General features: G+C 44.9%; 1 protein-coding gene across 1 annotated transcript; it reads right to left on the minus strand.

Moving 5' to 3' along the window:
- On the minus strand, positions 1–12,007 carry UBE2T (ubiquitin conjugating enzyme E2 T). The gene is made up of 6 exons (XM_006029640.3): positions 11,853–12,007; positions 9,560–9,629; positions 8,626–8,731; positions 7,597–7,695; positions 7,340–7,423; positions 1–520 (listed from the first exon to the last, which is right to left on the minus strand). The coding sequence occupies exons 1-6, from the start codon at positions 11,959–11,961 to the stop codon at positions 392–394; spliced, it is 597 nt and encodes a 198-aa protein (XP_006029702.1). The 5' UTR covers positions 11,962–12,007; the 3' UTR covers positions 1–391.
- Between the last annotated feature and the right edge of the window lie 6 nt (positions 12,008–12,013).

Here is a 12,013-nt window from a genome sequence, read left to right on the forward strand (position 1 = left end):
TTTTATTAAACACTGCAATTTCTAGCCCATCATCAACCACAAACAAGAGCTAGACTTACCATGCACTGGACAACATTAAGTAACTTGTCATTCATACACAAATCACCAGCAATGGACTCTTGCCTTCTTTCAAAATACGCAGACACAAGTACAGGCCAAACTAGGTTACATACACAGGTAGTGTTATTCATGTGAAATAAAATAATTTTTAAAAGACAAAAAGTTCTGTCATCACAGACATTAGCTTAAAGGGGGAGGGAGGCGCAAGTGAAACTTGCCAGTATTACACATTCATTAAAATATTTAATTACACATTGCACAGAGAAGGGAAGGAAAATTGAAAACAACATCAACAGTAGCCCAAGAAAATGATATCAAAGACAAAAATCCTCTATGAATCAAGGCGAGACTTTTTCTCCCTTATGCTGGTATCACTTCCTTTCCTTTTCTGGGAAATGGCAGATTCTTTGGGGACAGAGGCCTCAGTTTGGTTCACTTCTTCACTCAGAGTTTTGGAAGCCTGTATAGCGTGAGCGATAAAAAAAGTAATTTTTAAAATTAGTTATTTTTCTAACATTTACAGTCAGTTGGAAGATGTTTACCATACCAGGTCCATGCACCTCCTGGAGACGCCACAGGACTAGCATCTCCTTCCGAGAAAAAACAGTGCCATGGTCTAGTACTGGGTTCATGAAAGGATCCCAAAGCATTTTATAGAGTAATTGCGGAAATGTAATCAGTCCCGAGGTCGAATGCAACTATTCAATGCTGCTGGATAGCACTCTAGGAATTTTCAGAAGAGAAAGCCAAATACTATATCCAGCTGCAACGATAGAGAGACTTGCTTCCAGAATAAAATTAGAAATTAGCAAAATAATGTATCTCTCTCTCCAATTAAAAAAAAATGCTCACGGCAGGTTTTATCAAATCACAAGTGGGAAAGGACATTATTTTAGGCTTTATCTCCTGCAACAAAACATCCATGCTACCCATCTCTACAATGGCATACTGGTTCAATACTGAAAATTACCTGTTGCATTCAACAAAGCATAGTTGCTGCAGGACATTATGTGAGGAAGTCTCCCATCCAAATACTGACCAAAACTGAGCCTGCTTGGCTTGAGACAGCACTTTCAAATTATTAAGACCTGAGCCTGACATCCCCCAACCTTTATGAAAATGAACTTGCCATTCAAGCCAACTCTCCAGTTCTTAAAGGCCTTCTACTCAAAATGAGCAGTTGCTTAGGTGAAATATGTAACAGAGCTGGGTAACAACTGGAAAAAATAATTCCAGAAACAGAAACAATTGCAAAGGTATCAAAAAAGAACCAGATTTTTGTTTTCTCCCTATGTTTTTCCCCACTGAAAGCAATAAAATGAATCGTTCCCAAAGTATTTACCTCCCTCCATCCATGCATTTTCCATTTTTCTAATTTTCCAAAACAGTCAAAAGTTGGGAAAGGTCCAGAATGGCAGAAGGGAAATGAAACTCTGGCACCAACTTTTCCCATGTTGAGGAAGTTTTGAAAATGTAATGAAGTGAAACAACAAAACGCTGGATGCTCACTGTATTACAACGAGTGGGTAAAAAAGGAGAGAAAACCAACAACAAAAAGTTCCCCATCAAGTGTTTGCAGTCAGTTTTGGATGGACTTTCCCTGCAATATTCTTTTTGTTCTAACCCTCTCCTTTCACTTCTCCCAGTTTTTCACCTGTTTCATTCTACACTTGTCCTTCTTCCCACTTCCTTTAATTTTTCTTTCCAGTTGGCTGACCCCCTCCTAAGCAAACCCACCCACATTTTTGGTGGTAGGGATTTTTTGGAACGAATATGACACTGACTGTCACCACACTGTTAACTCATCTGGTGCACTGTAAACCTTCTCCCAAGCGGTGTCCATCTTGTCTTCAGACTATAAGCTGTTGGGGCAGGGAATGTCTTTTAATTTGTGCGTGCACAGGATTTTAGAGCCCCTTTGTGGGGAGTCCTCAGGCATTGCCATAACAAACATGTTTAAACAACAACAATCCAAATTTTAGGAAATATGTTTTTTTTCAAAAAAAACAAAGTGAAAATTTCAGTTAAAAAAAGAAAGCATGTGTTTAGTTCTGAATTTTCCTATTAACAAAAGTTGGCCAGCTCTAATTAACACCGTTATTTAATGTATTGCTGGCACTAGATTTATCATTCAGGTCAAAACTGTCCTACTTCTAAGTGACTGGGGATCAAACCCTCCATGGGCTGCACTGGTGGGTCTGCATGTCCACAGGCCATACCAGAGAGACTTATGGACCCCCTAGGCCACCCAGATGCCCTTCATGCATCTGCCCTCTCCCCCATACCCCAATGAGTGCAGGCCCCATTCCCCCTGATGCACCACATGCCTGTGTGACACCCACCTCACCCTCAGCTCCCAGCACAGCATTGCTATGACCCATCCCCTGGTTGGGGACAAGAAGTGGGAAGTAGAAAAGGGAGGGGGAGTCCAGAGACTCCAGCTGCTGCCGCCAGAGGAAGGTGGGGAGGAAGGGGATGGCAACAAGCCACTGCTAACTGGACAGCCCTGACTCAAATGAGTGGAGCAGCTCTCACTGCAGAGCTATTATGAAGGTGTGAAGGTGGCTGGTTTAATCAGTCAGCACCACATCTCAACTGCTTATTCCATATCCATAACAGGTTAATTTACTCTTTTATCCCAAGACTCCAGGGAAAACTCACTGCATTGGGTAGACAGTGCTCAAGAAACAAGTCAGATATGGATTGTGAATTTGGCTGAAGCCTACAGACTGCACCCCCCCTTGTTGCAGAAGTTGGGAAGTGTGTAGCAGGTGATACAACTGATGGCAGAAAGAGAAGGATGTTCTTGGGATTAACACAGCTTAATGCCAAACTGGAAAAATAAATTATATCCCTGCCCATCTGAAAAATCTGTGATGCAGGCAAGTCACGTCAAACTACCATTTTCAGCATCAGTTAACCCTGTGTTCTTTACTTTCAAAAAGTCCACATTGAGATTTGAGAGCCAAAGCTGCAGAAGTGCTGAATGCTTGTAGCTTCAAATGAAATCAATGGGAGCTGTGGCCTGAACTCATGAAGTGTTATAAAATGCTGAATGATGTGAAAATATAGGGCTCTAGGTCAGTGGTTCTCAACCTTTTAAGAATTGATATACCTCTCGGAAAATGCCAGCCTGACGAAGGGTTTTTGAACCCGAAAGCCTGCTTAATAACTATTCTCCAACCATTTGGGTTGGTCTAATAAAAGATATCAAATTCACCCAAGGAACCTTGTCTGCCTATGTCCTTAGACCAACACGGCTACAACCGAAACCCCTGCAGCCATTAATTTTCACTTTTTCTTTTTGACTACTGAAAAATTAATAGAGTAATTATTTTGTTGCAAAGAACACAAAAAGACCACAAATAGGTCAGAATATTTTTAACACTATAGGTTCCCATTTGAAACCTCTGAGCTATTCTTGTGAATCCTGTTTGCACACCTAACAGTGCTAACACTGTGCGGCACCCCTGAAAGGATTTCAAGGCACCCCCGGGTGCCATGACACCCTGGCTGAGAATCACTGCTCTATGTATTTCAAACTGGACACTCAAAATTTGAGGACTTTAGACTATTTTGGCCACATCACTTTGCTTCAGTTCCCTATCTAATCAATACCTTCCTACCTAACCCATCAGAGTGTTGAAGGTAAGTTCAATAATGCCTATGAAGCACTCAGATCTTCTAGCAGCAAGCCCTCCAGAAAACTTCAAAAAAAAGTTATTTTTATGTTCAGCACAGGGTTGGGACTATGCACAGCAAGGCACAGAGAAATCTCACTGAAAGGGAATAAAAAGGTAAAAACTGAACAACCATTCACTGAATTCTATCCTGTGCAATGAGGGAGGGAAGGCTCCTGAGGAAAATAGTATGTGATCAAATAATTAAAGATTACCATAATGCACATACATAAAAGAGGTCCAGATTAAGACTACATAGGCAACATTAATTATAGTACTCCATAATTTTCAAATACTTGCCTTGAAGCCTTAACGCTCTTTTAACATAGTTTTAGTACATAATAGAGGGATTAGAAGGCACGCCGGGAGTAGAGGCTAAAACCAGAAACTGAACTGAAAGTAGCTGGCTGGCAAGACTCAAGTGAAGCTAGCAGGGAGAGAAATACCTATGTAACATTGTATTCTATGTTCAGACCTGGCCAGTGATCCACATACTTATAGCCTCTAGGCTCCACTACTGCAATTCTCTGTACGTGGCATTTAAACTAATGACATTAAACAAGCCTGTCACTGAGTCAGAATATAGCTAGCTGCTTACCTGGCAATACACACTGCGAGAAGTGCATTATCATGCAACTCTCTTTACTTTACTGGCATCCCACTGCTTAATGGATGCAAGTCTTGGCTCTCCAAGAGAGGCCTTCCAAGAGGGGGATCTCCTGGCCCTGAGTACTGCTAGGACAGTTATATCATGACATGTCTATCAGGCACAAGAGTGAGACACCTGTGCACAGGAGACAGAGCTTTCAAATGAAGAAAGCATGCCCTTCCCAAAAAAGCTCAGTCCATATTAAATAAGACTTTAGAAAAAACAATGGCCACTGTGCAGGTAGAGAAGGAAAAAGCTTACATATAAGCAGGGATCCAGGTTTTCCATTTCCCACAGAAAAAACAGAGTAAAACGTGGATTTCCTCCTTTACCAGAGGAAATTGCGGATTTCTCATTTTAGCAGAGAAACCCATACATTTTGTAGTTTTTCAAACGAGCCCTCTGCAGACTGGCAGAGTTCCAGCCTGCAAGGGGCTGCGAGGAAGCAGGGGGAGGGCAGTCAGGCTGCGGGTGCCATGTACATGCATAGCCACATGGCTGCCAGGCAGCCTGCAGAGCAGCTCCTGCAGGTAAGTGCTGGGGAGGATTGAGGCCCCCATAGGGAGAGGAGTTGAGCAGGGCTGGCTGGGACTGCTGTCCAGCTGGGTGGCGAATGCGGGTGCAATGTGCAGCAGGAAGGCCCTGGCGAGAAGTGGGACAGGGCCACAGGTGCCTCGTCCAGGGGGCGAGGCTGGCTCCCCACTGCTGCGGGCTCAGGCTCCTGCCCTGCTGCCCTCCCCTGGGGCCTCCACAGCCCAGTGGGTGTGACCCAGCACTGCAAGGCACAGCAGGACCACTCAGGAAAGCTGCTTGCTGCTGTGAGCTCCGCACTGCCCTGGCAACACATCCCCTGTGTGCAACACTGTGCCACCACCCCTGTGCACGCAGGGGAGACATCGCCAGGGCAGCGCGGAGCTCACAGCAGCAAGCAGCTTTCCTGCATGGCCCTGCTGTGCCCTGCAGCACCAGCTGCAGAGGCCCCCCCAAAGGGCAGCAGGCCAGGAGCCCGAGGGGGCAGCCCACCCTGTCCCATGTACAGATCTGGGGGGCACAGGTTCCCCTGCCCCCCAAGTGTATGCGTAGCAGCAGGGAGCCAGCCCCACCCCCCTGCCTGAGCCCGCACCAGGCAAGCAGCCAGGGGAAACTGGGCTCCACTCCACTGCAGCAGTTGCCACCTCCTGCCAGGGGCAGGGGGCTGCAAAGCCAGGTCCCTGGCCCCATAGTCCTGTTAGCTGGGGGCCCCCTCCAGCAGGGCTGAGGGAGCAGAGGCTGTGGGAGGTAGTGAGGTGTACCAGTAGAGCTGGGGAGGCCATGTGGGTGTGGGAAAGGGGTGGGGGGGAAATGAAGGGGACAAGCAGAGCAAGGGGGCTGTTCATTTTAATCACAGATTTGGGGGGGGTTAAAATAAATAAATAAATAAATAAATAAATAAAGGAATTTGCAATTTTTTAAAATCAGGGAAAACCAGGATCCCTGCATATAAAAGTGACATAATGAAGCATATAGCTCAGAGCTTAAATCTGGATGCGGAGGGCAGCACAGAGGTTCTTGATGGCAGCATTCAGGGAAGTAGGGTTAATTGAGCACAGGATGCACAGTGGACCATTTTTGCTAGCTGGGGAGCCAAGTGTAGTAAATTTAGAGAAATCAGACAATTATCAAGGATCCAGATGCCCCCTAGTGTTACAACTGCAGCACACATTCCCAGACAAATGTGGTACTCAAGAAACCCAGCTGCCTGTAAATCTTCAGGTGAACAGCCTACTCCTTTGTCCATATTGAGCACCCCTGAGGCACATGGGTAGTTCTTAAGGCAATCCATGATGCCTGGTATAAATCTGGGCAGACCCAGTGTCAGATCTCCTCTTTCAGAGCTAGATAGACATTAGATAAAGTGCTCAAGAGCAGCACCCACGCACTTCCCCACATGCTGACATCAGAGAATGACTAGCGCCTCCTATGCCTGTGAATATTAGGTCAGTATGTTTGTAAGGACCATACAACATTTTGCTCTGGCTATGTAGCTACTGTGCTGTGACCTCTGATTGTTATTCTAATCTCCCTCATCTTACTATTCACTGTGCCCCTCCATCTATTTTTTTTTTTTTTTACTGTTATATACTTATATGGTCCCTGTTCTACTTGTTATCTATTGCACCCATGTACATGTACAGCGCCTAGCACAAAAGGGTCCTAAATCCCTGCTCTAGATTCTACTGCAGAGCAAGGAAAGCATGGGGGTCACCTTCTAGTAAATTAAAATGAACCTTTTCAGTGTGCTGGCAAAGGGATGTCATGAACGTGTTAAGAGGACACGGTCCCACTTATATAGCTAGTATACAGTTATTTTAATATTTTACAGTAGGGCAGAATATTGGCCCAAAACAAACAGGAAGGGACATCGTTTGACCCCAGTGCTCTTTCCTGCCCATGGCAGGGGGTTGGACTTGGTGATCTCCTCAGATCCCTTCCAACCCTACTAACTATGAAACTATCTTAACCAAGGGCATTGAGATAACCATGGTCATTTTCATAAATCCATGCAGACTAAATATAAGGAATGCAAGGTCTTAGCTTAGCCTTATTTCCTTACCTATATTTCGAGAGCAAGGGTAAGTTTACCCAACCAGAAATGACAAGGATTTCTGAAGGAAAACGCTAAATTCAGCAAGTTCAGCTTATGGCACATTCAGAGCATTGGCAATCCAGGAGCTGTTATGGAAAGACAAAGAAGCTACCCCCAATTAGAGAGATCCTGAAAAAATTACTTGAAATACACATCCAGAACACACATTAGGGTTAACAGGAATGAGACAAGAAGGAATGGTCTGAAAATGACACCTGAATCTGCATCATTCACTATTACTTTGAATGGAGTGGCAAGACTGAACAAGCAAAGATTAATCTACAGCCGATAACTCGACAGTAAAGTCAAAGAGTCTTTTCTTACACTCTTTTGCTGGCTTGCGTACTTCTCAGTCCACTCTTTGGCATTTCTCAAGAACAGTGGTTTGTTGTATTTATATTCTGAGGACTAGAAACAAAGCACAAGACAAAAAAAAAAAAAAAAAAAAGAGAAACTTCAGTCATGGGTTAATGAATATTCCTCTTAATCAATACAGGAGAAAGAGCAAATGTATCATGTGATCTACACTCCACAATACATGCACTAGCAAACACACAAGGGAGTTAGAAAAGAGCACATACTATGTCTGCCATAAGAGGGTCATCAGGGTTTGGCTCAGTCATCAGCAATTGTATGGAGGTCAGCAATGTGGAGATGTTCAGGGAAGGCCTCCATGCACCCTTCACAGAAACAACAATAAAAGCAAAGTTAAACAGAAAGATAAGTGAACACTTGCTGACATGGAGAGAACCCATAATTTACTGTAGTGGTGTGAAGACCTCAGTGCAGTAGGCAAAATGGATACCATCAGAAAAGATACAGCATCCAGTTTATACACTTGGGAAAGAAAAATTGATTCCCAACTAAGTAGTTCTCAACACAAGATTGTAGCCTTGCCTACAAAGAAAAAAGTCCTTCCAGGGTTGAACTGGATGTCACTCTGCTGGTTCAGTTCAGCTCCAGTGAATTTACTCAGTGGCTGCAGAGACATGGCACTCATTCTGGTCACACACGTAGATGGTGACACTTTACTGCGCAGCAAATTAGTCTACTGCATAGTAAAGCACACGTGTAGATGGGCCCAGCATGTGTTTAAAATAACGCAACACTTCCATGTCATCTTGTCCTCTATAAAATTATTAGATCAGCATCAAGATGTCATTTTAGAGGGACAATGAACTCCCAGCCTTTAAGCAGGACTGTTCAACTGGGGCCCTACAGGCCACATGCAGCCACAACTAACAGCCTACAGGCTCTCGCGCAGGCACCACCCCCAACTGTTTCTGCTACTGCTGCCATGACGGGATCTCCTGCTTCCCCCTCCCTTCTTCAACTTCTACTTCCTGCCCCTGACCCAGGGGGAAGGTTGAGTGGTGCCAGGGGGCCTATACAGCAGGTGGCCCAAGGCCACTTAAAAGCTGGACAGCCCTCCCTTGAAGTATTACAAAAGATAAAATAAGTATTTCCTAATGACAAACAAGGGTGTATGTTACATGACAGGCTTCATTATGGGTTTCCACATATATATTAAATAGTCTAAAAAGATTTCAAAGCAGACAGCAGAGTTGAGCATCCCGTAGCAACACTACTATTTCATAACACCGACTTACCTTAGGTGGTAATTTAAGAACATCCAGGCAAATCCTTCCAGCAGAGTCAATGTTTGGATGGTAAATAGGTGTCAAAAAGCAAATCTTTGGTGGTTCGAATGGGTATCTTTTAGGAAGAGGTATTAAAGAAATATTTTGCTTGAAATAAAACTTACTTAAAATTTGTTATAGTTCTGTTCTTTTGCCACATTGCAACAAATAATACTGCCACATGCCCTACCCAGCCATATGTCCTACCCAGGATCTGACTACATCAGGTAGTTTGTAGAAGAAGCAATCCCATCTCTGATCACACAGTCCAACACACCTGCCTCGATTGCTGCTAGTTTTGCTTCTGGCTCTCAGAGCACTGACTCCCTTTCTCTGGTTAGCCATTGCACTGCACCCTCATACTACTACTTACAGTAACACATGTAAGCTGCAATGGATAAAAAGAAATACAATGTCCAGACAGGTCCTATTCAAAAGTGTTCTAGGACAGCAAGACAAGGTTCCTTGGGTGAATTTGATATCTTTTATTAGACCAACCCAAATAGTTGGAGAATAGTTATTAAGCAAGCTTTCGAGTTCAAAAACCCTTCGTCAGGCTAAGGAAGTTTCAGCAGTTGATGTATGCTCTTCCAGCAAGATAATTTAAGAATCCTGCCTGCCAACATCTTTTTAAAAATGTTTTTGTTTCAGTATTAACATGCTCTTAAAGAGTTTAAAATCAATATATTAAACAAATAAAAAATTAAAAATTCAGTGTCAGAAGCAGGGGGGCTAAACGCAAAAGGCCAGACTTGCAGCGTTACCCCAATGCTCCAGTCCTTCCAGTACACAGCACACCACCTGCTAATGTCTTACACAGACTAACTGTTTGAAAGGAAGGTGAACATGAAGTTTTTGCCTTACTGATCATGTTCCACTTTCCTGGATGATATCAACTATTTACCTTTCAGGGACAGTTATTTCCAAGTTGAAAATTCCCTTTTCATATGGTGTGCCTTCACCACCTAAAATTTCTTAAAGGACGAAAGAAGTTAGGAGTTAGGTATCTATAACATTCAAAATGTGTAAATCTCAACACCCTCTCCCACTTCCACAAAAAGTCACATTTGCTAGTCACTGCATCCCCTTCCCACCCTTACATAGTTGTAATACTACCCGAGTCAGACAACAGAAGCAGACTTCATCACTTTGTCAGTAAATCTGTGATCTATCCCACCAGTACACACAGGCCCATGACTTTTTCAGGAGACTTAGCAAAGGTCCAACCTCTCCTTTAGTTGTTCAGCTGTGGAAGGGGAGGGGAAAACTGTACTAGTTGTACTCAGCTAAACTGATGTTCTGTGCAGTATGGGATGAGGGAAGATTGTATAATCTCCTTTTGAGCTGACATAAGATTTATGCCTGTTCTCCAGGCCTGTCTCAACACTTGCTTGCTTCTCCAACTTCAGAAGTCATCGTGTATTTTAACTTCTGAAGGCCAGAAAACTGTCAAGTTCCAGTCTGTAAGCATGATAAAATAACCATGATGAACCATCAGCCAACTGTAAAAGTCAACCAAACTAATGCTCAATTTCAGAATCAGAATTAAGAACTGTCCTAGAGCCTAAACATTTCCATAAGATGTTATGTTTAGTATCTCAGAATTAAAAAGTTAAAACCCCAATACCGCTCCAATGTATTGTATATTCTGGGACTCAGCGCCTGAAGAGAAATGACTTTGGAGGGACAAAGGCTATACTGTATTACACAAACAGAATTCACAGGGCCTTCCTCTTGACCAGAACCTGTGGGCATTTTTACATGTGCTCCCAAGTGGCACCAGGTGCTTTTAATTAGCGAACCACACTAATCAAAAGTGCCTGCGCATCATGTGTATCAGTGGCGCAGCACACCTCGTCCACACTGAGAAAATGGCAGCGGCATGCTTTGAACTGAAGTACTTAGCATATTTTAGTTCAAAGTGCACCGCCACAATTTTCTCAGTCTGGAGGCACGCTGCACCGCTGATGCACATGATGCGCAAGGCTGCCAGAGCACATCAATTTACATGCTCCATGCTTTACTGGATTTCCAGCACACCGGAGCAGGCTCCCCACACATAAGCACCCTGTATTCCCAAGCCTCAAAGGCTCAATGCCATCTGTAACACCCATCTGCATGCCTGCGTACACAAATCCTCGAGCAGTATTGAAAAGCCAGAGTCAGAGCTCCAACCGAAGCTTAAAAAGCTTCAAGTGACAGATGTCTCTATGAGCTTAAAAGCAAGCATACCACAGAGTACCTGTTCCCCTTACTCCTTCTATTGTTCACACTCCCAAGCCACAAGCAACAGTGATCCAAATGATGAGGACATACCAAGAAGTGACGTTCCACAATACATGAGTGGATAAGAATTAAGCAAATATTTAACCAGTTCTGGGTAAATTCATCCCGTATAAAAATCTACAAATTGTTATTTATTTATAATCTACATATATATCTATCTCACTCATTAGACACGTCAGTGAGTCATGCCAATCGGTTCTGTCAAGACTCTAGAGCAGCGGATCCCAACCTTATTTATACTGCGGGCCGGCAAACTCACTCAAATCATTTTGACAGACCGGGCATAGAAACGATCTAATTTACATCTTTAAATTTAATTTTTCGGTGGAAGGGGGAGGGAGGTTTGCAAGGATCGGAGGCAGTTCTCTCTGTCGTTCAGAGCTTCATCGCCCCTTTTCACAGAAGCACTCTCCCCTTTTCACAGAAGCCCTTTTTCCAAAAAAAAAAAAAAAACCACCCAGACCAATCCACTGAAATTTGCTCGATCATCTCTTAGCCCTCGCATTCGATACAGAAGGGACCAGCCACAGTCCAATTTCAGAACCTGAAGCCACAGTCGCTGGCCAAACGAGGAGATCCTCGCCCAATCAACCAGCATGGCGCGGGCGCGCACACGGCCTGCGCACAGAACTGTTGCCAGCAGTGGTTAAAGCTCTTGCCACGACCCGGCAGCCCGGTGGGTGGAAGCCTCCGCTCGAGAGCCCAGCGGCCCCCCCACCGGCCTGGCCCGGCCCCGCCCGGCTGTGAGGTGGGGTGCCGCTAGGACCGGCCACCACTGCTTCTCCCCGCGGCGGCATGGCACGGGGTACGAAGTCCAGGCCGCTTGGCGAAGCCGTAGCTGTAGCCGTGTCCACCTCCATTGGCTCCGCTGCCAACCCCCGGTTTAGACTCTTTCCGCTGGAAATACGTACGAGCGCGCAGGTCGTCCGCCCGGCTTTTGTTCTGCCAACACGTGATGCCCGGGGGGGGCTCCGTGGTCAGTAACATAAGCTCCCTCTTCAGCCGCGAGGCCCTCTGCATGGTGCTGCAACGCAGCCCCTCCCCGCCGGCCGGCCGGCCGGCGCCGCCCCCC

Source organism: Alligator sinensis, unplaced genomic scaffold (assembly GCF_000455745.1).
Source record: "Alligator sinensis unplaced genomic scaffold, ASM45574v1 scaffold766_1, whole genome shotgun sequence".
Classification (NCBI taxonomy): domain Eukaryota; kingdom Metazoa; phylum Chordata; order Crocodylia; family Alligatoridae; genus Alligator; species Alligator sinensis.

What these genes read in the sequence shown, in the direction of transcription:
- UBE2T (XM_006029640.3), bottom strand. Translation starts at nt 11,961, where the DNA reads ATGCAGAGGGCCTCGCGGCTGAAGAGGGAGCTTATGTTACTGACCACG. An exon ending in GGCGGACGACCTGCGCGCTC is followed by an intron (nt 9,630 to 11,852) that starts GTACGTATTTCC and finishes TCGTCCTTTAAG; the next exon opens with AAATTTTAGGTGGTGAAGGC. An exon ending in ACCCTCTTATGGCAGACATA is followed by an intron (nt 7,424 to 7,596) that starts GTATGTGCTCTT and finishes CTTTGTTTCTAG; the next exon opens with TCCTCAGAATATAAATACAA.